The sequence below is a fragment of the Panthera onca genome, chromosome E2 (genome assembly GCF_046562875.1).
Source record: "Panthera onca isolate mPanOnc1 chromosome E2, mPanOnc1 haplotype 2, whole genome shotgun sequence".
NCBI lineage: Eukaryota > Metazoa > Chordata > Mammalia > Carnivora > Felidae > Panthera > Panthera onca.
The window spans coordinates 54,473,771-54,498,028 of NC_138353.1; the positions used below are offsets into that span (position 1 = coordinate 54,473,771).

A 24,258-nucleotide genomic window follows, 5' to 3' on the forward strand; every position below is an offset into this window, starting at 1 on the left:
TGAGTGATCAAGAGCGTGAATGGGGGTCCTGGGAGGCTCATCTGGTTGAGCGTCTGACTCTTGGTTTCAGTTCAGATCATGATCTCATGGTTTGTAAGTTCGAGCCCCACACCAGGCTCTGCGCTGGCAGCGTGGAGCCTGCTTGGGATGCTCTCTCTTTCTGTCTCTCTGAGCCTCCCCTGCTGTCTCTCTCCCAAGATAAATAAATAAACTTTAAAAAATTATTTTATTAAAAAAGCATGAATGAATAAATGAGTCTCTGAAGAACTGAATTGTGAGCTAGATTTAAGGAAAGTAGCCAAGGTGGATCACAGACCTAAATGTGAAAGGGAAACAGAAAAGTTTCCAGAAGGGGCACCTAGGTGGCTCAGCTGGTTGAGTCAGTCAGCTGGTCTGACTTCAGCTCAGGTCCTGATCTCGTGGTTCATGAGTTTGAGCCCCGTGTTGGGTTCTGTGCTGACAGCTCAAACCTGGAGCCTGCTTCGGATTCTGCGTTTCCCTCTCTCTCTGCACCTCCCCCACTCATGTTCTGTCTTTCTCTCAAAAAATAAACATTAAAAAATTAAAAACAAAACAAAACAAGAAAAGCTTCCAGAAGAAAGCACAGGAAAGTATCACGGTGGTCGCAAAGAGTGTCCAACAGACCATGAAAGAAAAGCACTAGCCATAAAAGGAGGTAATCATAAACTCCACTTCATTTAAATTAAGAAGATCTGTTCATCATAGATGACAGAGAGTGAAAGGCAGATAAGGATAAGAAATGTGCATTTCCATATATATATGATAAAGAACTCCTAAAAATCACTTTGAGAAGTGAATTTTTAAAAATGAGGCACCACTTGAATAAGCACTTAAATAGTGTGTTTACACACATGCATAATAAATAAATACACACATACATATACGCATATATTAACATGCATACGTAGCCTACACATACCACCACACACCCACCGGAATGGGTGTAATTACACGACCAACACCACCAATTACAGAAGGATGTAGAACAGCTGGAACACTCACGCACGCCTGGTGCGAGTATCATTTGGTGCGACCACTTTGGAAAACCGTCTGCCAGTATTTACTGAAGCTGAACATGAGCTGGCTCTATGACTCAGCAATTCAACTCCTGCGCATGTCCACACGAGAGGCAAGTGTCCACAGCCCACCCCGAGACCTGTTTAGGAACGTCCATAACAGCTCTATGGCAATAGCCCCAAACTGGAAACAATGCAAACAGCCATCAACGGGAAAATGGGTAAGTATATTGTGGCATATTCACATGGTGGTATAGTCACAGTTATAAACAAAATAAAACAAAAACCCACCTTGCTATAGGCAACAAAACGAAAGAATCCCAAAGATGTTGTATTGGGTGAAAAAAGCCAGACACTAAGGTTCAAGAACCAGAAAAGCCAATCGACAGGGATAGACAGGAGACCGTGCTTTCCCTGGGGAGACGCGTCTGGGTCACCGGAGTTCTTTCTCTTGATCCGGGTGGCGATCGCACAGGAGTACTCATACGCAACACTTCACTGAGCCGTACCCTCGAGATCAGTGCACTTTATGTTATACCTCAATAAAGAGGTGTTGAAAGATAATAAACATATTAAAGTGTTAGTGAAGTGCTGAAGAAGAGGTCTGCCATATTTTGAAAAACGTAAGAGTGAATTTAAATGTTAAAACAATACAACTAAAGACATGAAGCATGAAATACAAGGACTGGAAATGGGGGGAGGGGGTCGGTTCAAGAGCCGGAGCAGGAAAAGGAAGTGTCCGAGGGAGTCAGAAGACAGACCAGGGCCACGTCGAGGTGAGCACTGACGTCAGGGAGAGACCATCAACCCAGACCCGTGTGGACACGGTGGCTGGGGCCCTGACTGCAGAGGGGAAGAGCCTAGATTCTGATGTGCAAGTCGGCTCAAAGCTGATCATCCCTGCGGTGGGCAAGGATGCCACTGAAAACCAGGTGGCGACAGCGACTAGAGACATGAGGCTCAGCATGTACTGAGCGCCTACCACGTGCCACGCCCCGTGGTCAGTGGTCAGTGCCTCACTGCAGTCTTCTCATGTTTACTCCTCACGACCACTCTGTGAAGTGACTCTGGTTACCCCCAGTTGACAGACTGAAGTCACTTCCTTGGGGTCTCCAAGGGCAAGAGAAAGAGACTCCGGGCAGGCAGGCAGGAAATCCAGTGAATTTAAGGAACTGAGACGACTTCAGACATTTGAACAGGTCTGAGGAGCAAATTACTCCTGAGATACAAAGTGTGCAGGATAAACCAGCTCGGGGTACACCCAGCAGTGTAGTGACCAGAATCCGAGGAGAAGAACAGAGACGGAGTACTTTTTGTATGCTTTTGGGTAGATCAACAACATACAGTGACCAAAGTAAATTTAAAGGGCACAGTGTGCCAACAGGGTGTGCCTGGAAGGGGGACGGTAAAGATTCTTGCATGGAACTTGGTTGGAAAGTAGCTATCGGGCTGGCCTGTGCCCAGAGCTGTTATATTGTGACGTCCCAAGATTTGTAACTTTCCTTTCATGTCCTTTGAGTCACTCTTAATAATTCACCTTCCACCACCTTGGCAATGTCAGGTTAGGCAGCAAGGGTTGAAAAGATCCAGCTTTCCTCTCCTCCTCCCCCACCTTCCTTCCGTTTCTTTCTTTCAAGAAGTATATACTTATTACATATATTATTTTCCACGCATTGTTTTAGAGGCTGAGGATACAGTGATAAATAAAACAGGAAGTTCCTACCAGGCCTCATGAAGCTTGTATTATAGTCAGAGGAGATACACAATATGCAAATAAACATACACAGTTTTATGCAGCAAGGAAAAATGAAGTTAGCTAGGTAGAGGCCTTTCTGAGGAGTTGACATTTAAGCTCTGATCTAAGTAGAATGAAAGAGCAAGTTATGAGAATGTGAGGAGACTTCCAGGCTCAGAAAGCAGCCAGTGCAAAGGCCCGGAGGTGGGCGTATGGGAAGCTTGGTCAGGCAAGAGCGAGAAGGCCGGTTTGAGGGGCACATGGGTGGCTCAGTTGGTTAAGCGGCTGACTCTTGATCTCAGCTCATGTCATGATCTTGAAGTTTGTGGGATCCAGCCCCTCGTTGGCTCTGTGCTGACAGCATGGAGCCTGCTTGGGATTCTCTCTCTCCCTCTCTCTCTCTTCTCCTCCCCTGCTCACTCACTCTCACGCTCTCTCAAAATAAACTCAGGGAAAAAAAAAAAGGCTGGTTTGGTTAGTGCACACTGAGGAAGAGGAAAGTCATAGGAAATGAGGTCACAGAGGAAGGAAGAGCTCACATAGGGCTTTTGTAAGCCACGGGGAAGCCATTGGAAAGTTTTGCACTCGGAAGCAACTTGATCTGATTAGCTTATGGGGAGAAAGGACTCATAAGAAGGCAAGAGAAAAGCAAGGGGAGCACTGGGAGGCCGCCGCAGGAGTCCAGGGGGAGTTGATCAGTGGCTCTCCCAGAGCAGTACTGGCAGGGGTTGTGAGGCTAAGGCTGCATTCAGGACAAAGTCTGCACAAAGAGCTGCAGGCTTTGCTGGGGAATTGGATGAAGGGTGTGAGAGACAGAGGTCAAGGATGTCCCTAAGTTTCTGCCCTCTGTCCTTAAACGAAGGATGCTGCCACTGATTTTGGGAATGAGCAGGTTGAAGCGGTAAAACCAAGAGTTAAATTCATAGTTGCGGATGCCTACTAGATACTCACTTGGAGATGTTAGCAGGCTGTTGCTTGGTGTTCGGTGGGGCAATCTTCGAAAACATCCCAAGTAATCCCTTATGGACAGAAAAATCTCAGTTCTCCCTAGTTACTAACATTTATTCCTTCAGCAAATATTTACTGAGCCCCTACTGTGTATCAGGCACTGCACTGGGTGCTGAGGAGTATAGCATAGGTTTGGTCAGAAACACTCAACTGTCTTCATTACAACGTAATTAGTTCACTGGTTTCTGAGACACCTCTCTGAATATTGTATAAGTATGTGGAATTGACTCTCTAGAGTTATAAATACTGAGATGTTCTCTGACTCAGCAATTTGGAAGAGCTTAGATTTTCCGAAAGAAAGGAGCTATAAATAGATTTGGACAAATGACAGACTTACCCATAAAATATGTGAAGACCGCCTTCAAATGAATCAGAAGGGACTGTCTCAACCAAATTCATGTTTACGAAGAGTCAACTTGGTGTAATGGAAAAGCTTACAGGGCTGGAAGGCAGGAGCTCGAGGCCTGCGTTCTTCTCTGACTAGGTCGCATGTATGACCTTGGCTGAGTCCTTGGCTCATCTTGCTTTGGTGTCCTCTCCAATAAATTGAATCTGAGAGCCAGTGTTTTCTCAAGAGCCTAACTATTGTTGTTTTCTTTGCATTATTTTTTTTTTTTTTTTACTGGACTCTCCCTCCTCTTTCCAACACTTACTAAAAACCAAAACCTCAAACTCCAAGGTGATTCTTCTCTTCTTCAAGGGCTCGTTGTTCAAAGCAAAATAAAGCTAGAGTTCCCCTCCTCCCGCCCGGCTTTTTGCAAATGGAAAGAAAATGTTTTTTTTCTGATTGTAGAAATGATACATGTGCTTTGTGAAAATCACGAAGACAGTAAAAAGTCTCTGCAGTGATCCACTGAGGCAACCATGTCTGTTTTCGCCATCATTGTATCTGCAATGTATCACATGGCAGTTACTTAATAGATATTTGTTGAATGAATGACTTCTGCTGATATCTTGTGAACACCCTTTTTAGTCTCCCGACAGGAGGAGGGGGAAGAGAAAATTCTTTCTCTGGGGGTTGTTTAGCCACTAAAGCAGGAGGGGCCACTTAGTCCCAGAGACTGACATGGCTGGGACCGTACCGGATCTCAAATGACTCGTTTCACAACAGCTGAGGTCGGAAATCTATGGAATGCAGGGAAACAGTCACACCAAAAACACCATTCTGATGGCCGTAAACAGTATCACGGGCGGCACAGTTTGAGCAATAACAAGAAAGGCTACACAACAGTCCAAGGTCTAACCGGGAGTGGCTCCTGCAGGCTGTGCCCCACAAGCCTTCCTCCCACGTGTGGGTGCTCTTGCTTTCCTACACAAGGCAGGGGTTTCTCGTGGCACCTGAGCTGAACTCAACACTTGATTGAAAACCTAGCATTCTTTTGATTGTTAACTCCCCTCTTGGTAAACCAAGATGGTTTTCCGATTACTTCAGGAAATGAATGAAAGCCAGAAGGTGTGTGTAGACACACGCTTTATCTTTTTCTCCCAAATGGAAGTGGTGGCTGATGTTGAAAAACTGGGACATTTGACATGTGAATTTCAGATCTCTTGAAAAACCCCTGCATTTGGCACCACGGGGTCCTTATCCCATGGGGCAGTCAGCTAGGGCTGAGGGGCAGCCTCTTGCTCTAGACAGGGTGTTCAGCTCCCTGCCATCCTGCTGTGTTCCATCCTGCCTACTGTGCTCATTGACCCAACTTGCTACCTCTAACTAATTATGCAAAAGCGCTCGAGGGGCATCTATGAAGTACCAGGTACTGTGCAAGTCCCTTGGAACACGAGTGAATTCAACACAGCTCCGACCTTGGAGGAGCTCGCAAACCAACAAAGAAACCGGTTAATTACAGTGTGGTAAGGGGATAAAGCGCAGCCCAGAAAGCAGGAACATGGCACAGCACGGGGACTCTGCCCTGTGAGGCTGTTTGGAGGTTCCTTGAAGGTCATGTTTGTGCTTGGTTTTGAAAGATGAGTTATTCGGGTGGGTGGGATGGTGGTAAATATTGCCAACAGCGGGGGTGCTTTTGAAAGCATCTATGAGGTCTTTTGCTGATCTGACCGTCTCAAGCCAGCAACTTTTCCCTGGTTGATGCGGGTCTGTCTACAACCCTCTGCCCAGGTGTTTTACCCCTCCACCCCTTCCTTCCTTCCTTCTGTCAAAATGCCAGAGAATGTTCACCTCTACCAGGAAGAGCCTACCTGACTAATCCCCACTCACTTCCAGTTATTTCAACTAACGCAACACCCCCATTCTGGGGAAACTGGTTACCTGAGGGTGATTCTGTTATTTGAACTCTTTGTTTTGGAACCTCCTGATAGTTGGGAGAGTAAACCAGCATTCCAAGCAATAAGTATTTATCAAATATCTACATTGTAGAGAACTCTCTCTGTCACATACATCATTTTTGATCCCAACAGCAACCCAGTTGAGAATGAAGACAAAGACAAACTAAAAACAGAAAAGATAAAATTCAGAAAACATTTATTAAGTGTTCGTTATTCACAATTTTGTTACTCCCTCCATGCATCCCTCCTAGTAGTGCTCAGTGAATGACACTGAGTACTGCTAGGGCCAAGCACTGTGCTTAGCACCTGGAAATCGAGCCACTGAAACATATAAGCTGGCAGGTGACATGGATAAAGAAACCCATTTATAATAAGTTACCTGCCAGAGCAGTTTCAAAGTACAACAACAACTGGGGGAAAGGAGTGTCGACCGCTCCCAGGGATATGGGGCAGGTATCATGGAGAAGTCTGAGCTGCTTATCTTGTTTTTTTATTTTTATTGTGACATTTTACAACATACACAGAAATACGGAGACTAGTATAACGAAACTCCACGTACCCACAACCTGCTTTAACAATTAGTAACTCATAGACACTCGATTCATCTGTACCCTCACCCGCTTCCCTCCATCCCTTCATTTGGGTTTGAAGCCAGCCCTAGACATTTTTATTTCACCCATAAATACTAAGCTGAGTTTGAAGAAGGAACTGGAAAAGTCTAGACCTTCCACTAATAACTTCCTTTTCCCCAATTACTCTTCTGCCAGCGACTCCAAAGCCTTTGCTAGTTCAGGGTAAAGACCCATGGCTGCATTGGACCCTCTGAGCTGGTTGAAAGAAAAGACTGAACGGATCCAGTGAAAACCCCATCCTGCCTTATCTGAAATGCTGTTCATTCTTCAGGTGCTTGGTCCTAATTAATAATCCTTCAGAAAAATTGCTTAATTCTTTAGAAGCTTATTGAGGGTTGTACAAATGACCTAATGTTTGTACAATTAGGTTGTACAAACAACATAGTGTTTGTACAAAACGGTGGCTACATTCCACATTCCCATGTGCCCTTAACCTCGGGGGGGGGGGGGGGGGGGAGGGGACCTCAGACCATATGGGCTTGCCCTGGGGACGGAGCTGACTCAAAGTTGCTTCCTGTCACATCCTTGATCTTCACGGGGTTGGGAACCTAGTCCTATGTGGACATCTGATCTCTATGCCCTCCACCCCTTCAGCGTCTCCTGTCTGTCTGATGGGTACCAACATCCACGCAGTTACTCAACCCAGAACGTTGTCCAGGACTCCCTCTCCCTCACAGTTCTGCCTGTTCCTTTAAAAGCATCCATTAATATCCACTTACATACACCAAGATCCTTCCATTTAGGTCCCCAGACCCTTCCTTCAAGTACTGCAATTATTTAAGCATCTTTCTGCCTTTAGCACCACCCTCCTCATTCTCCACGCAGCAGCTGGGTCATCTTTGTAAAACACCCTGTTTCAAACGCTTTCATAGTTCCTAACCCCTACAGAATCAAGACCATGCTCCTTACCGTAGACAGGGAGGCCCTGCAAAATATAAGGTTTCTTGCGTGCTTCTCCAGCTTCGTCTGCTTCATCTCCTTCCCTAGCCTGCAACCAAATGCTCTTTTTGAGGGTCTGCTTTCTCGGGTCTGCGCTCTTACCTAGGAAGCGCCCTTTCTTTCGGGAATAACAAAAGCTACACCTACTGCGCCCTTTTTTCCACGCGAGAGCTCACAAGAGTCCACGACACCACTGAGAAGCCATCACCTGCCTTTTGCAGATGGAGAAAGTGAGGATGGACGGCTTACCCATGGCCACACAGCTACTGAGTGGAAAGCCGAGGCTCGGATTCAGACTCGCGGCGCTAGAGGCCCGGGGCTTAACCACAGAGTGCCATCCTGCCCGCACACCCTCCACCGCAGCAGCTACAGCTCCCGGCGAACGACAGCCCCTGGCTGCGCGGGGACCGCTACCAGCTGGGCCAGCGGCGGAACGAGGCTTCTGATTGGCTGCCTCCGGCGACTACTGGCGAGAGGGAGGGACCGAGGGCGCGGGGGCGTCGCGGAGAAATGACGCAACGCCGCGGCTCCTTAAAGGCGCCAGCCCCTAGCGCCGCGGATGGCGCAGGCGCGTTCCGGGGGTTCCCGCTTCTTCTCCGAGCGCTGAGAGCCGGGCCGGACGGGCGCGCGCGCGCGCGGACTGTGCAGACAGGGCGCGCGCCGGACGCGGGCAGCTCGAGGGGTCCCGCGGGGCGGCTGGGGCAGCTGGACCGGACGGCTGACGAGCGGGCGCCGCGATGGCAGAGGGCAGCGCCGTGTCCGATCCTCAGCATGCGGCGCGTCTGCTGCGAGCGCTCAGCTCTTTCCGCGAGGAGTCCCGCTTCTGCGACGCGCACCTGGTCCTCGACGGGGAGGAGATCCCGGTGCAGAAGAACATCCTGGCGGCGGCCAGCCCGTACATCAGGTGAGGACCGGGCCGCGGCGGGCCGGGCGGGGCCGCGCTGCCCGGAGCCCGGGGGCGGGCCGGGCCGGGCGTGTCCCCGGAGCCCCTGGTCGCCACCACCCGCCAGCCGCCCAGGTCCCCCCCACCCCCAGGCCGGCCACCGCCCGGCGCGCTGTCCCTGCCGGCGGACACCCTGCCGGGCCCCCCGGGACGGTCCCTTAGCTTCGGCCGCCCTCGAGCCGGGGCAGTGCTCCCTGGCGACCCCCGCGGAGCCGGGCCGCTGCCCTCCCGCCCTCCCTGCTCCGTTGCCCGGCGCTCGCCCGGGCCTCCGGGCCGCCGACGCCCCCGGACGCCGTCCTGGGCCGGCCCGGGACCCGCACCCGCACCCGCGAGCAGGGCGGGGCCTCGCCGGGGCCCGGCCGGCGGAGCCCGGCTGAAGTTTGCCCGCCGCTCGCCTCCGGATCGCGCAGTGGGCCGGGCCGGCGCGGCGAAGCGAGCCGGGCGCGTCTCTCCCGAGGAGAAGCCAAACAAACACTTCCTCGCCGGCTGTGGGCGGAGGGGAAGCCCCGCGGGATCGTGTCCCTAGGATCAGCGATCGACCCCCCAAGGCCGAAGTTCTTGTCAGACGTGCCTTCTTACACTCCCAGTGGGCGCTGCATGTAAAAGGAGGGCTGTGCGTTATGGACACACGTTAAAATAAGCTGCAGCTAATTTTAGAGCTCTTCCTGTAATTCTCAGGATGCGGTCACAACGGAGGATCGTGAGATCTTGAGAGACTCAGAGGACATTCTAAAACTTCATTGAAACAAAGCTTAACCTGATATGCCAGCTCAACTAACCAGGTTAATTAATTAAAGGTTGATTAAGATAGTGCTTAACCAGGTATACCGGATCTTGCAGGGGACTGTCGTTTCGTAGAGCAACTTTCTTGCAAACTGGGTTGCTCGTTTAATAAAAGGGAGGGGGGGAAAACGCTAAAAGCTGAAGAAACTGTCCAGTAAGCTGGTTAAATATAGACTCATAGTAGAGAATGTCACTAGAATTGACAGGTCAGAAAAAGCAAAATGAAGTGTAAGGTATTCTTACTGCTTTGTCCCAGCAGAACTCAGCCCCCAAACTCCATTTTAACCTTTGCATTAGGAGATACCTGTGCTAATTCAGAAGCCGTCCAAGCGCTCCCCTAACTTCTGGCCGTGTTTTGTAAATCTCCCTGCACTCTTTGTGGATGTAAAGGTGGGATGGGGGTGGGGGGAGTCTTTGTTAGTATGGAATTTGGATTGTCAGTGGGATGGACAGCGCCTAGCTGGCAGCTGAGAGGTTTGAGCAATCCGTATCAAGCTGGAATCAGGAGGTCAGAGTGTTCCCTGTACCCCAAGGATTCCCTGTGTGGGGAAATGCTAAGGACGGTTACTTTAGATGCATTATTGTTGTCGTTCTCTAAGAGGCGTCCAGCAGGCTTTTAAGAAAATTGCAAATTGCCAGACACATGCTGTGTATCCCTTTCAGTGCCTGAGCTTTGTCCACACCACTTACCACTGTTAATATACTCACTTTGCCCGCCTTCCCCAACCACGCCGTAAGCTCCATGAGGCCAGGGAGTTTTCCTTTGTCCGTTTCTGTGTCCCTGGCAGCCAGAGAGAACCGTGCCTCGTGGTTTCGCACATGTGTTGAATGAGTGATTACCTGCCTGTCTTCCCCAGCAGGTGGGCCATTACACGACTGGCTCGGTTATATTTCATTTCAGATGCCCACTTATCCGTAACTGGGAAGAGCCCTGTGCCTGCTTTCCCAATCCGGCTACTCTCATAGCTGGGAGCTGTTGGCAGATGACTTAATCTCGGCTTCAGCTCACTAGTCTGATAAATGAGGGATAAATGTGTCTTGGTCTCCTTTAATCTTTGACCTGTGCAGGAGTATGTAATCGTGTTTGAACTTTCCAGGTCTGCACGCGGATCTGCAAAGGTAGATCGCTGCTGTGTCTGCTGCATTAGAAGACGTGGGGGATTGACTTGTCACGTGGTGGCAAATAATGAGAATATTTAGTAATGTGAAATGGTACTCATTAATAAAAGCAGTGATTTCTTTGTTAAATCTTGCTAATCAAAGTGGCCAAGTGAAAGGGACTTCAGATCTTCGCTGCCCTAATTCTGCTACTTTCCAAATAAGGAAATGGGGTTCAGTGGGCCTTAGTGATTTGTATTATGATGAAGTTGCTCGTTCTTAGTGGGTGAAGTCAGATTAGACTCCTGGTTAATGACACCTTGTCTCCCACCCATTTATGATACCAAGTTACAACATTACTCGTATTTAACTCTTCTTTATGCGACCTGTACTGCTTATCAACTCACAATATGTTATCATTTAAATGTACTTTTACACACTATCTCCTTCTGATTTTCATTTTTAACCATCTTGTTCAACGGATAGGACAGATATTTTTGACATTTTGTAGATGACCCCGAATCAGTCAGCGTATGTTTTTGTCAGTGACTCTTTTAAGTTTATTTGGCTGTTGAAGTGGTGTTCTTGGGAGTATTTTAAGATGATCAGTCTCAGGGCGCCTGGGTGGCTCAGGGTTGAGCCTGGGTTGAGCTTCCGACTTTTGCTCAGGTCATGATTTCAGGGTTCATGAGTTCAGGCCCCACATCGGGCTCGTTGCTGCCAGCGTGGAGCCTGCTTCGGATCCTCTGTCACCTTCTCTCTCTGCCCCTTCCCTGCTTTTGCACTCTCTCTCTCTCAAAAATAAATAAAAAACATTTAAAAAATGATCAATCTCAAAACTACTTACAAGTAATTTGATTTATCTGTATTACTACTTACAAATGAACTAATAATTTTTGACATCAGTGATATCCAGCTTTCATAACATATCTGTTTGGTTTTTTTTTAAGTGTATTTATTTTGAGGGAGAGTGAGAGAGAATGAGTAGGTGAGGGGCAGAGATAGAATCCTGAGTAGGCTCCATGCTGACAACACAGAGCCCTGCGTGGGGCTAGACCTCATGAACTGTGAGATCATGACCTGAGCTGAAATCAAGAGTCCTCTGCTTAACCAGCTGAGCCACCCTGATGCCGCTATCATGTATCTGTTTTGTTTGGAAGGAACTTTAAGTGTTTTTTTAATGTGTATTTATTTTTGAGAGAGAGAGAGAGAGAGAATATGAATCTGAAGCAGGCTCCAGGCCCTGAGCTGTCAGCCCAGAGCTGGACTTGAACTCATGAACTGCAAGATCATGACCTAAGCCGAAGTCAGTGGCTTAGCCAACTGAGGCAGCCAGGTGCCCCATGTTTGGAAGGAACTTGAAAGAATCACGTTGAAACAAACTAAGTTTGCATGTTCTGGTACTTGATGTTTCTGCCTTTCCCTTTTGTTGAAGCTTAAGCATTTAGGCCTGTGATGTCATTAACATGTGGATTGGGTGTTGAAAAGTTTAGTAGTCTGAGAAACTATAAAAATGTGAGTTTTGTTTATATAATGTCCTTAGGTAGCCTAGTTTAAGTAACTGTCTTAAGCAGTATAAAGTTGTATGATTTGGAAACAATGTTATATATTTTCTGCACTCCCAACAGAGGGAACCAGTTCAATTTTGTCAGAGTAGGAATGAAAGCAGCTCATTTGGCATACTTTCTACTTAATATAGAAAAGTCTTTTAACCTAACTAACTGGTTTAATCTTTTCCTGTGTTCCTTCTTTGGCTTAGCATTTATTTTTCCTCTGATAGTCTTAGCTATCATACACTAGAAGGACTTTCAGTATAAGAGGGAAAAAAACATAAAACTCAGCTTTAGCAATAGAACCCTAATGCTAACCTGAAAAAAAGTTGGGTAGGGCATGTATGTATTATGCGGTGTTAGGATACAGATGCTACTGGAAGGCAGGCAGGACTTTCCATGGTCCATTGTTACGCTCGGTAAGTGGGATGCTGCTTTCCCAGAATGCCCTCTTCCCAGCTCTTCCTCATTCTGATCCCTGAATGACATCTTCCCTTTGGTTTGTTGGAAAACTAAACCTAAATGTAGCTGACGACCTTTAAGTACGGCAACATTGAATTCGTTGGTATAACGACCCACAGAATCTTTCCTTTCTCAGCAACCCTGAGACCTTCTGGGAAAGGTTCCCTGAGGCTTATAGGAAATTTCCCTTTCTCTTGAATATTGCAAAGTTTGCTTTGCTTCATGTCTGAGGCTCTTCTGGTTCTGGCACAATCCCATCGATCTGATATGAAGTTCAGACTCTTTTCCCTTGTGAGCTGTGGTGCTTTGGGAGTGATGTACGTGAAAAGGATTTGAAGATGAACTGCTGGGTGGTTCTGCAGGGACACATGCAGGTTCCTGTCCTCTGTTCACTTTTTTGGCGGGGGAGGTGCTATTTATTAATGAAAAATATTCCACATCCGTGATCCTTTGGAGTCAGAAGTTCTTTGAAACGATGCCATTGGCTTTGGCCAGTCAGAGGATGGAGTCATCTGACTCCCCCATCCCGTGAATGGCCCCACAGATAGCGTAGGTTTTAAACTGGCCATTGAGCTTGCCTGTCACCTTGTTCACCTGGGCCACATTCACCTGGATGGACGCGTGGTCCCTGGCCCCGATGATGCAGTTGCTGGCAGAGCACTTCCACAGCACGGACAGGTGCACGAACTCGCCCACCTTGTTCTGCACGTCCAGGGCGCCTGCTGCCAGCACCAGGAACCACCGGGAGCGTGGGTGCAGAAAAGCCTCTATTCACTTTTGAGAATTCATTTTGTTTTGGTTTGGTTTTTTTCCTGGGGATCTGTTGGAACCTTACTTTGTTGAGCTTTTCATCCTGGAGAGTAAAGGAAAGAAAGAGTCTCAAGATTTGTGGATCCCTCGATGAGTCAGCCAACAGTGAGAACAGCAGTATTTCTCCCTTGTGTTTTCAGGGAAAGCTGGTCTTTGGAGGGTGGAGTGGAGACACTGGGCCCAGAATCCAGTCTAGATCTTCTTCCCCCCCCCCCCCCCCCCAAGTTTATTTGTTTATTTTGAGAGAGAGAAAGGAGAGAGCCTGTGAGCTGGGCAGGGGCAGAGAGAGAGGGGGAGAGGAGAGAATCTCAAGCAGGATCTGCACTGTCAGCACAGAGCCCTTTGCAGGGCTCAAACTCGTGAACCTTGAGATGATGGGTGTGACCTGAGCCGAAATCGAGAGTCAGACTCTTACCGGCCGAGCCCCCCAGGCGCCCCCATTCCAGGTCATCTTGGACAGTGTTTTTTTTTGGTTTGTTGTTTTTTTGTTTTTGGCTTTGTGTGTATATGTTGTGGGGAGGGGGTCTGCTTCTGTTCTTAGAGCTTTATTGTATCATTTAAAGTTTTTTTTGTGCGTGTTGACATTAAAGCATTTCTTTTGCCCAGTCATACAGGATTTGGTTGGGTGTTCTGCTGTGTAAACCCAGCCCCGTAGAGCTGTTTTGTAACAAGCATTTATTTTCTGCTGTTCCCTTTGGACGTGTTCCAAGGCCTGATTATCGATGAGCCTGTTTCGCCATTTAAATCCAAACTTTGACTCATAGATGATGCTGATGAACTACTTAAGGAGACCAGTACGATCTCTGTAGGAAGTGCAAGTTTCATGGCAGCATGGAGATTGTCACCATCCTGTCTTTGGGCATCTGGTACCCCTGTACTTGAGAGGCACTAACGTCCGTTCGTTTTGTCCACTGTGTGCAGAGCATGCTGTTCGTGCCCACGTCCCTTTTCCCTTTTCTTTCACTTGTGCTTTGAGTTTGTAGTCACCTGCCTGCAGCTGCTCCTCGGTGACTGTCGTCTGTTAAGTTTCTTAGTGCCTAAGGGTTCAGCTAGAAGCTCCCGGTTCTGGAGCAGTCTTCAGCTCAATGACGACACCTGCCCCTTGCTGCACCTTCATGGCGATGGGAGCTGAGCTGGGCCTGAATATCTTTAATGGATCTACACCTTGTTTGTTTTCATCCACCTGCTATACGTGTCCCAAACAGCCGCATCCCAAAGAAGATGAAATCTGCCCCAGAGGGCTTACAGTCACGTGCTGCAAAATGATTTCTTCTCCTCCTCTTCCTCCCTCTTCCCCTCCTTCTTCTTCCTCTTCCTCCTCCTCCTTTTTAGTATTTGCAACTGTGTTTGATTAAATCCTTTTCTTATGTGGGTTTTTCAGATCTGATATTAAAGTATGTTCTGTTTCAGAAGACCAAAGGAGCCTTTTCTCTGGCTTCTAAGGAGACTAAGCCCTTGAAATTGGAGCTCTAAGTTCAACACAGATTACTTATTTCAGCTTAAAGGTATTTATTTATTTATACGAGATGGCGGTCGCCACTGTTAGTAGCCACGAATGCTCTTATTCTGGAGAGGGTTTTGGAAGGTTTCGAATGAAGAAGCAAACCAATACAATTCTTGTTAGACTAGTGAGTCTGACATAAAGTGAAGTGTTGAATGTTTAGGCTTATTGTGGAACTTTCCTGAGGATTGTTATCTTGAGTAACAGTACATGTGATAGAAATAAAACGTAGCTCTAATGAACACTGATGGATAAGTTCTCATTCTTTTACCTTTGCCCTTTGACTTCTACCTCTTAGAGTTTGTATTAGTCTTCTTCAGTGTTCTTACCGTACTTTCTGTTATATACTTAGAGAGTCAAGCAAAGTGCTTTTCCATAAACTCTGTTTCTTAGGATGTAGATTTCGATAATACAGCCTAAGCGTCCGGATTACAAAGCCACTCTATCCATTGTTTAAACTGTTCATCAGTTTGTCTTATGATATCAAAGTGAGGCTTAAAATCTATTTATAATCCATCAAGAAAACATAATTAGGACAAATAAGGAGTCATTTGGCTTATGCGTACTGTAGGTTAGTCCCTGAGGGAGCCGCATGAGGCTTCGGCAGGAGACAGGTCTATCATTTTGTGTACTGAAGCTGTAATATAAATGAATAATTTGTAAGTGGGAATTCTAGGTTAAGGGTGGAGATGTGGAGGTGTGGGGTGTGACAAGTGGCAGACTGTGGTTACAGTTCGAGATCCTCCTGTGAGTTCTCTGTTGCCTAAGACGCAGTGAGTCCAAAGAAGGAAGGACATCAAAGGCTCAGGTGAACGTGGCATCTGTAGCTCTTTGGAGGGTCAAGGTCATGTGTCCATCTAAATGCCCTCCAATGCTCAGCCAGAGCTCTTGACCCCCGTGCTCAAAAGAGCAGAGAGTGAAGTCTCCTCTCTTGGTGTTTATTGCCAAAGAGTGACTTAGCTATAAAATGATGGTCTCATGTTTGCTGATTTCATTTCTCTGTGAGAATAAATTATAATATTTTACCCTCAGTCAGAGATACTAGAAAAGTAGAACACTTAGGGAAAATAAGATCTGGGTGTAATGTTGTTGGATGAAACAGCCTTCAAGCAATAAAGCTTTGAGAGGTAGCGTATATCAGAAATGGAAGAAGGAAGGGCCGGTTTTAAAAAATAGACTGTTGAGTAATGGGATGTGGGAAAAAAAAAAAAATGCCCTTCGTTTTCCTTTGTAGAGTTAATGCGCTAATGGATATAGAACCTTAAATATATACTTTGCTCACAGGTATTTTGTGATTCTTTCAACTATTGAGTATTTCTGTATTTTAGGAACAATTTGAAAGACCATTTTATGCTTGTGATTTTTTTTTTAATTTTTTTAACATTCGTTTTTGAAAGGCAGAGAGAGACAGAGCCGGACGGGGGAGGGGCAGAAAGAGAGGGAGACACAGAAACAGAAGCAGGCTCCAGGCTCCGAGCTATCAGCATAGAACCTGACGCGGGGCTCGAACTCACGGACCGCGAGATGACGACCTGAGCCGAAGACGGCCGCTTAACCGACTGAGCCCCCAGGTGCCCCTATGCTTGTGATTTTTATATTAGCCTGTAGAAATATCACGGGACATGGTTTTGTAGGCACATTAACATACCGGTAACCAATTGCCTGGGCCTCTGAATAATTGTAAATTGTTTAGTAATACTAAGCTCAAAATATCTTCAGACTTTTGTCACTTAACTTGTACCTGTCAGTCCTTGACTTGGAGGAAACCTCCCTTTTAGGAAGGTGAGGTGAGTGTGAGCCTCTTCTGACACGGTGGAGCACATTCACTGGGCGTAGCCAGAAGTTTGAGGCAAGTGGCCCTGTGCAGAGCCGAGAGAGTCCTTAGATCCTGGGTTTCCCTTCTCTCCTTGCCATTGCCCGCTTCTTCTCCTTTTTTTTTTTTTTTTTAAATGTTTATTTATTTTTGAGAGAAAGAGGGAAAGAGACAGAACGTGAGCAGGGGAGGAGCAGAGAGAGAGGGAGACACAGAATCCCGAGCAGGCTCCAGCTCTGAGCTGCCGGCACAGAGCCCGACGCGGGGCTCGAACTCACGAGCCGTGAGATCATGACCTGAGCCGAAGTCGGACGCTCAACCGACTGAGACACCCAGGCGCCCCTGCCATAGCCCAGTTCTACTCTGGGATGGAATCAGAGGCCAGTAGGCTCCGCCTCTGTCTAGTCTTCCATTTCCTTAGTGAAAGGAAGAGTTTCCCGCCAACGCCTGGTTTTCTTCCTACACCACAGTCAGTGTGTGCACTTTAGAACCTACCCACTCAGATATGGGACCCTTTGGGTGTGGTTGGTTGGTTAATTGGCTGTTTGTTTGTTTGCTTGTTTGTTTACCTGCCTGGCCCCTTTTAAGTACTGGTAGCACCGCCTTGTGTGAACAGAGCGACCAACTTTGTTACCTGTGTGAAAATGGAAATACCTGTGGTTGGCAGGGAGGGAATAAAATTCTAGTTTTTATCACCTCCTGCAGTTGGAGGTGGGGGGATGGAGGGGGCAGGAACAAAGTAGATGCTTTTTGTTTCCTTTCTCTTCCGTCGTCTCTGCTGTTGGTAGGAACGTGAATTATGAAAATATGCACCACTGTCACAGCTGTTGTTACATTATTTAGAAATGTCATCACTGCCTTAACCCATACGCTTCTACGATTGTGCTGACCCGTAGTAAACTACAGTTCAAGAATTAACTCTGTCCTGGAGCACCTGGGTGGCTTCGTCAGTTGAGTGTCCGACTCTTGATTTTGGCTCAGGTCATGATCTCATGGTTCGTGGGATCAAACCCCACATTGGGCTTTGTGCTGACATCGCAGAGTCTGCTTGGGATTCGTTTTCTGTCTCGCGCATGTTCCCTCTCAAAATAAATAAATAAATAAAACGCTAAATATATTTAACACTGCCCTTTTTTCCAAAGAAGACATATATATGGCCAACAGACACATGAAAAGATGCTCAACATCACTAATAAGGGAAATGCAAATCAAAACCACAATGAGCTATCACCTCATACCTGTTAGAAGGGGTCAAACCAAAGAGACAAGAAAGAACAAGTGTTGGCAAGGATGTGGAGAAGGAGCCCTTGTACGCTGTTGCTGGGAATGTAAATTGGTAGGTCACTGTGGAAGACGGTATGGAGCTTCCTCAAAAAAATTAAAAATACAAAGACCATGTGAGCCGATAATTACACTATCGAATGTTTATCCAAAGAAAACGAAAACACGAATTTGAAAGATACATGCACCCCTACATCTATGGCAGCATTGTTTACAATAGCCAAGGTATGGAGGCAACCTAAGTGTCCATCAGCAGATGACTAGATGAGGAAGATGTGGTGTGCATACACAATAGAGCATTATGCAGCCATAAAAAAGGATGAGATCCTGCCGTTTGAGACAACATGGATGGACCTAGAAGGTATTGTGCCCAGTGAAATAAGTCAGACTGAGAAAGGCAAATACCATGTGGTTTCATTCCTAAGTGAAATCTGAAAACAAAAGAAAAAATAAAATCCAAAAAGCAAAATAGCATACGTATAAATACAGAGAAAAATACTGATGGTTCCCGGAAGGGCAGGGGGATAGGAGGTTGGGCAAAATGAGTTAAGAGGATACAGGTCTCTAGTTATGGAACGAGGAAGTCACGGGTATAAAAGGCACAGCAATAGGAATATAGGCAGTGATACTGTAACCGCGACGTATGGGGACGGAAGGGAGCCACGCCTGTGGTGAGCATAGCGTTGTGTACAAATCTGTTCAATCACTGTGTTGGACACCTGAAACTGATGTCACATTGAATGACCACTATACTCAACTAAGAAAGAAAAGAAATTCCATTTTCAAAAAGTCAGCATTTGTCTCAAAGTATTGAAATGTACTGTTTATTAACTCATCCCAGCAAGAGTTGGCAGTAAAGGGACCTTGTATCAGTAGTGTTAACTGTTTAGAGACTTGATTATGGGTTTAGCCATTTGTTCCCAAACACACAAGAAGAGACTCAGTGACAGCTAGGTGCTGGGGGGACTCTGGGGCCAGGCGATAGACAAGGGAGCTCACGTTTCACTAGTGGACAGAGTCCTGCACCTCCCGGGGCTTTGTTTTCTTTCTTGCGTGCTGGCTGCTATTTGAGTGCATCCCCCATCGACAGCGTCAAAACTGAGACACCTTGGGGCGCCTGGGTGGCTCAGTCGGTTAAGCGGCCGACTTCGGCTCAGGTCATGATCTCACGGTCCGTGAGTTCGAGCCCCGCGTCGGGCTCTGTGCTGACAGTTCAGAGCCTGGAGCCTGTTTCGGATTCTGTGTCTCCCTCTCTCTCTGCCCCTCCCCCGTTCATGCTCTGTCTCTCCCTGTCTCAAAAATAAATAAAACGTTAAAAAAAAATTAAAAAAAAAAAAAAAAACTGAGACACCTTACGTGGACACCTAAGTCACTCAACTGATTTTTGCTACCTCTCTGGGGCTAGTAAAGGAAATGAACACAGAGCCAAAGACTTTTCAACTTACTTTCGACGTTCACTTCAATTTTCAGTGCTGCGTATCCGAATGTTGTGCAGTAGGAGCAATTTCAGGAATGGGGACAGAATAGACTCTTTATTTTTAGAGTAGATCATTCTGAAAGTCTGCTCCAAAAGTAGATTCATTTATTATTTCAAAGAACTTCTGGTTTCATTTGTGTGTGTGTTTATTTGAGAGAGAGACAGAGCGTGAGCAGGGGAGGGGCGGAGAGAGAGGGAGACACTGAATCTGAAGCAGGCTCCAGGCTCTGAGCTGTCGGCACAGAGCCCGACGCGGGGCTCGAACCCACGAACTGTGAGATCTTGACCTGAGCTGAAGTTGGACGCTTCACTGACTGAGCCACCCCAGGCGCCCTTCCAAAAGTATATTTAAAATGGCCCATCTGCTCATTCACTACTGCAATTAAGTGACCCCAATTAATCGCATTTACAGAAACACTTACCCTTTTTTTCTTTAATGTTTATTTTTGAGAGACAGAGCGTGAGTCGGGGAGGGTCAGAGAGAGAGGGAGACACAGATGTGAAGCAGGCTCCAGGCTCTGAGCTGTCAGCACAGAGCCTGACGCAGGGCTCGAACCCACGAACTGTGAGATCTTGACCTGAGCTGAAGTTGGACGCTTACTGACTGAGACACCCCAGGCGGCCTTCCAAAAGTATATTTAAAATGGCCCATCTGCTCGTTCACTACTGCAATTAAGTGACCCCAATTAATCGCATTTACAGAAACACTTATCTTTTTTTTCTTTAATGTTTATTTTTGAGAGACAGAGCGTGAGTCAGGGAGGGTCGGAGAGAGAGGGTGACACAGATGTGAAGCAGGCTCCAGGCTCTGAGCTGTCAGCACAGAGCCCGCGGTGGGGCTTGAACCCACGAACTGTGAGATCTTGACCTGAGCTGAAGTTGGACGCTTAACTGACTGAGCCACCCCAGGCGGCCTTCCAAAAGTATATTTAAAATGGCCCATCTGCTCGTTCACTACTGCAATTAAGTGACCCCAATTAATCGCATTTACAGAAACACTTATCTTTTTTTTCTTTAATGTTTATTTTTGAGAGACAGAGCGTGAGTCAGGGAGGGTCGGAGAGAGAGGGTGACACAGATGTGAAGCAGGCTCCAGGCTCTGAGCTGTCAGCACAGAGCCTGACGCAGGGCTCGAACCCACGAACTGTGAGATCTTGACCTGAGCTGAAGTTGGACGCTTACTGACTGAGACACCCCAGGTGCCCTTCCAAAAGTATATTTAAAATGGCCCATCTGCTCGTTCACTACTGCAATTAAGTGACCCCAATTAATCGCATTTACAGAAACACTTATCTTTTTTTCTTTAATGTTTATTTTTGAGAGACAGAGCGTGAGTCAGGGAGGGTTGGAGAGAGAGGGTGACACAGATGTGAAGCAGGCTCCAGGCTCTGAGCTGTCAGCACAGAGCCCGCGGTGGGGCTTGAACCCACGAACTGTGAGATCTTGACCTGAGCTGAAGTTGGACGCTTAACTGACTGAGCCACCCCAGGCGGCCTTCCAAAAGTATATTTAAAATGGCCCATCTGCTCGTTCACTACTGCAATTAAGTGACCCCAATTAATCGCATTTACAGAAACACTTATCTTTTTTTTCTTTAATGTTTATTTTTGAGAGACAGAGCGTGAGTCAGGGAGGGTTGGAGAGAGAGGGAGACACAGATGTGAAGCAGGCTCCAGGCTCTGAGCTGTCAGCACAGAGCCCGCGGTGGGGCTTGAACCCACGAACTGTGAGATCTTGACCTGAGCTGAAGTTGGACACTTAACTGACTGAGCCACCCCAGGCGGCCTTCCAAAAGTATATTTAAAATGGCCCATCTGCTCGTTCACTACTGCAATTAAGTGACCCCAATTAATCGCATTTACAGAAACACTTATCTTTTTTTTCTTTAATGTTTATTTTTGAGAGACAGAGCGTGAGTCAGGGAGGGTTGGAGAGAGAGGGAGACACAGATGTGAAGCAGGCTCCAGGCTCTGAGCTGTCAGCACAGAGCCTGACGCGGGGCTCGAACCCACGAACTGTGAGATCATGACCTGAGCCGAAGTCAGATGTTCAACCTGCTGAACCACCCAGGCACCCTAACAACTATCTTTAAGTAGAGAACTTGGATTCTTGGTCAAGTTTCCCTAATATGCTTGTTCATTCACTAAACCTCCTGAGCATTTTTGTGCAGCACAGCTGTGTCCTAGGCACATAGGGCTTCAGGGCCCATGGAGCCCGTCAGAGGAGGCAGACAAGAAGTCTGGATGTGGTCGCTGCTACCATGTGGATGGAGGGACCCCTGCTCTGCGGGTCTGAAGGTGCAGGAGGAGGGGGAGGATCTGATGGGAGCACGGTTGGGCTGGGGAGTAGGGCAGGGATAATGCCGGGGGCGCAGAAAACGGCAGTGCTGTGGTCCAGGGACAAGAACAGGCTGGCACCCGAGACTGGGGAGCAAAAGGACACCATCGTGCCAAGATGGTGAGTGACGGGTAGAATGGCTCGAAACAAGATTCAGGGAGCGGGCAGGGCCCTGTCGTTCTGGGTCGGCGCTCGCCCTGCGCTCCAGTACGATTAAACTTCCCCTGTAGCGTTTCCCGGAGTTACCGAGTATGTCCTGAAGAGCTGACTGGGGAGGGGGTCGGGTGCAGGAGAGGGACCCCGTATAATCATCCCATGCAGTGCAGTCCACGTGAGAGGTGAGGTTTTATTTTAAGGGTTGTGGGCAGACGTCAAGGGGCTTTAAGAAGGAGAGATGGAGTCTTATTTAGGAGGGTGCTGCAGTTGTGGGGACGGGAAATAAGGAGGCCCTGGGCTGGGGTTCGTCGGTGAGTCGAGATGACGTGTCTGAGTTAGAGGTGGTAGCAGTAGGACTTGTCGGTGAGAAAATGGAAAGGGCAAGGAGATACCAGTAAACCCTGCTTATCACTTACTGCCAGCGTTCAATGAGGGGTAGTTTGAAAAGATTCCGTAAAGCACAGAACCTGTTGTCAAAGTTTACATCAGTTGTACACCGTCGTGTCCTTAGTTACAGGACGGAAGCTATTTTCGTCGTACGAGTAGCTGTGCTCTGGATGTGCTCCCCTTTAAGAAGGTGCCTTGGTTGTTGTGTGTCTACGGGACCGGGAAGGGACTGGCGTTGCCGGCTGATGTGGGTAGCCCACCACGGCAGCGTCCCGGGCACCGGGCAGTGGCCGGTGTCCAGAATTCGGGAAGAAAGCAGCCTGTCGCTCCCGGAATGTGGGAACCAAGGACGAGGGTGGCGGAGGAGATAGTAGGTTTTTTGAGCCTGGCTGCTTCAGCAAAGTGGGGAACGCGGCATCTGTTTTTGTGTTGAATGTGGAATAATGGTGCTGAGTACACATCTCAATTACACTCTCCTGGGTCTTGGAAATTCTACAAGTGCCTCACAGATCTGCGCGTATGTGTGTCTCTGCTTGCACGCGTTTCTCGTCTCTGCCTTTCTCGACCTCCTCTTCTCCGGCAGATGCATTTGTATTCATCCTTCAGGGCCTGTTTCCAGTATCCCTTCCGTTGTAACGTTTTCCCGACTCTGCCAAATAATCACTCCCTCCTCCAGGCTCCCTTAATGTGTTACATGTGCCTTCAGCGTTGTCTGTCTTTCATTCCGTGGGGAGAAAGAGAACAGACAGGTGGGCTGGGTACTTTCAAAGGCCTCGTCTTTATCTCTAGGGCCAGAGGCACTAAGTCCATCACTGAAACCTCGTCCACGGGAGAGTTGAGTTGACTGCTGTCTGTGAGTATCGCCGAAGACGTGGAAGATGAGAGGTCAGGACGCCGAACACACTGCTTCTGGACAGGGTTCCACTTTTAGCTGTAACATTTTACTGAATAGCTGACTATGTACTGGAGATGGGGGAGAGGGGCAGAATAAACTGTCCTGCAGCAGAGGTTACTACAAAAGAGTCTTTAATTTGCCCTGTTTGAGATGCACAGTCAACCCAACAGGCCATTTCTGGTGCCAAGAAGCCTGGGAGAAGAAGGGACCAGATTCTTTCTTCCAGAGGAGCAGCTCCAGTGAGAGAGCTTTTGTTACGGCAGGACCAAAGAATTAATCGAGAAGCATTCATTCCCTTGACGACATTTTGGAAGGCACTTTCAGCTCTAAGTTGTTTCGAGAAGTTTGTAACAGTAAATTGTAAATTACAGAGGCGCCAGAAGCGAGAGGGCAGCTCGAAGCTGCTGGAGAGAAGTGCAGCCCAGCCTTTCTTTTTTTTTTTTTTTTTTTTTTTTTTTTTCAACGTTTTTTTATTTATTTTTGGGACAGAGAGAGACAGAGCATGAACGGGGGAGGGGCAGAGAGAGAGGGAGACACAGAATCGGAAACAGGCTCCAGGCTCCAAGCCATCAGCCCAGAGCCCGACGCGGGGCTCGAACTCACGGACCGCGAGATCGTGACCTGGCTGAAGTCGGACGCTTAACCGACTGCGCCACCCAGGCGCCCCCAGCCCAGCCTTTCTTAAAGGGACTGTGTTGGAGGCTGTGTTTTTGTTTTTGTTTTTCCCTACCGCCGCCATCTCCTTTTTTAAAAAGAAAAAAACAAAAAAACAGAAACAAAAAAAACCCCGTTTCCTAGCCTTCACTTAATGCTTTGGTTTGAACTGCCTTAAAAGGATGAATACAGAGACAATGATAAATGCATATCAATTCTTACTTTTCCTTTGAACGTTTTCAGTTCTATCTCCTGTGCCTTTGAAATGGCATACAGCGTCCTTGTAACTCTGCGCGTCGCGAAAGAGAACAGAAGGTGGGTAGACACTCGGAAGGGAAGGTCCGTTTGTACCCCGCGGCAGAAGAGACCCAGAGGAGCCAGTTCTCAGTCAGCGCTGTGAGAAGCGCCCCCAAATGACAGGGCTGGCGCTGGACGTGACCGCGGTGCGTGGGGTCCTCACGGGCACAGAAGGCGCCT

At 47.7% G+C, this 24,258-nt stretch overlaps 1 protein-coding gene and 1 pseudogene across 2 annotated transcripts in view; one reads left to right on the forward strand and one right to left on the reverse strand.

Moving 5' to 3' along the window:
- The first annotated feature begins 8,214 nt into the window (after window positions 1–8,214).
- GAN (gigaxonin) overlaps window positions 8,215–24,258 on the forward strand; it is a 65,939-nt gene continuing 49,895 nt past the window's right edge. The window contains exon 1 of one of the 2 annotated variants that reach the window (XM_060650056.3): window positions 8,215–8,538. In XM_060650056.3, the coding sequence (XP_060506039.1) occupies window positions 8,372–8,538 (167 nt within the window). In that variant the 5' untranslated portion in view covers window positions 8,215–8,371. The remainder of the gene's footprint in view (window positions 8,539–24,258) is intronic. The other variant, XM_060650057.3, reaches the window with a different exon arrangement.
- On the reverse strand, window positions 12,927–14,397 carry LOC132690100 (small ribosomal subunit protein eS21 pseudogene; annotated as a pseudogene).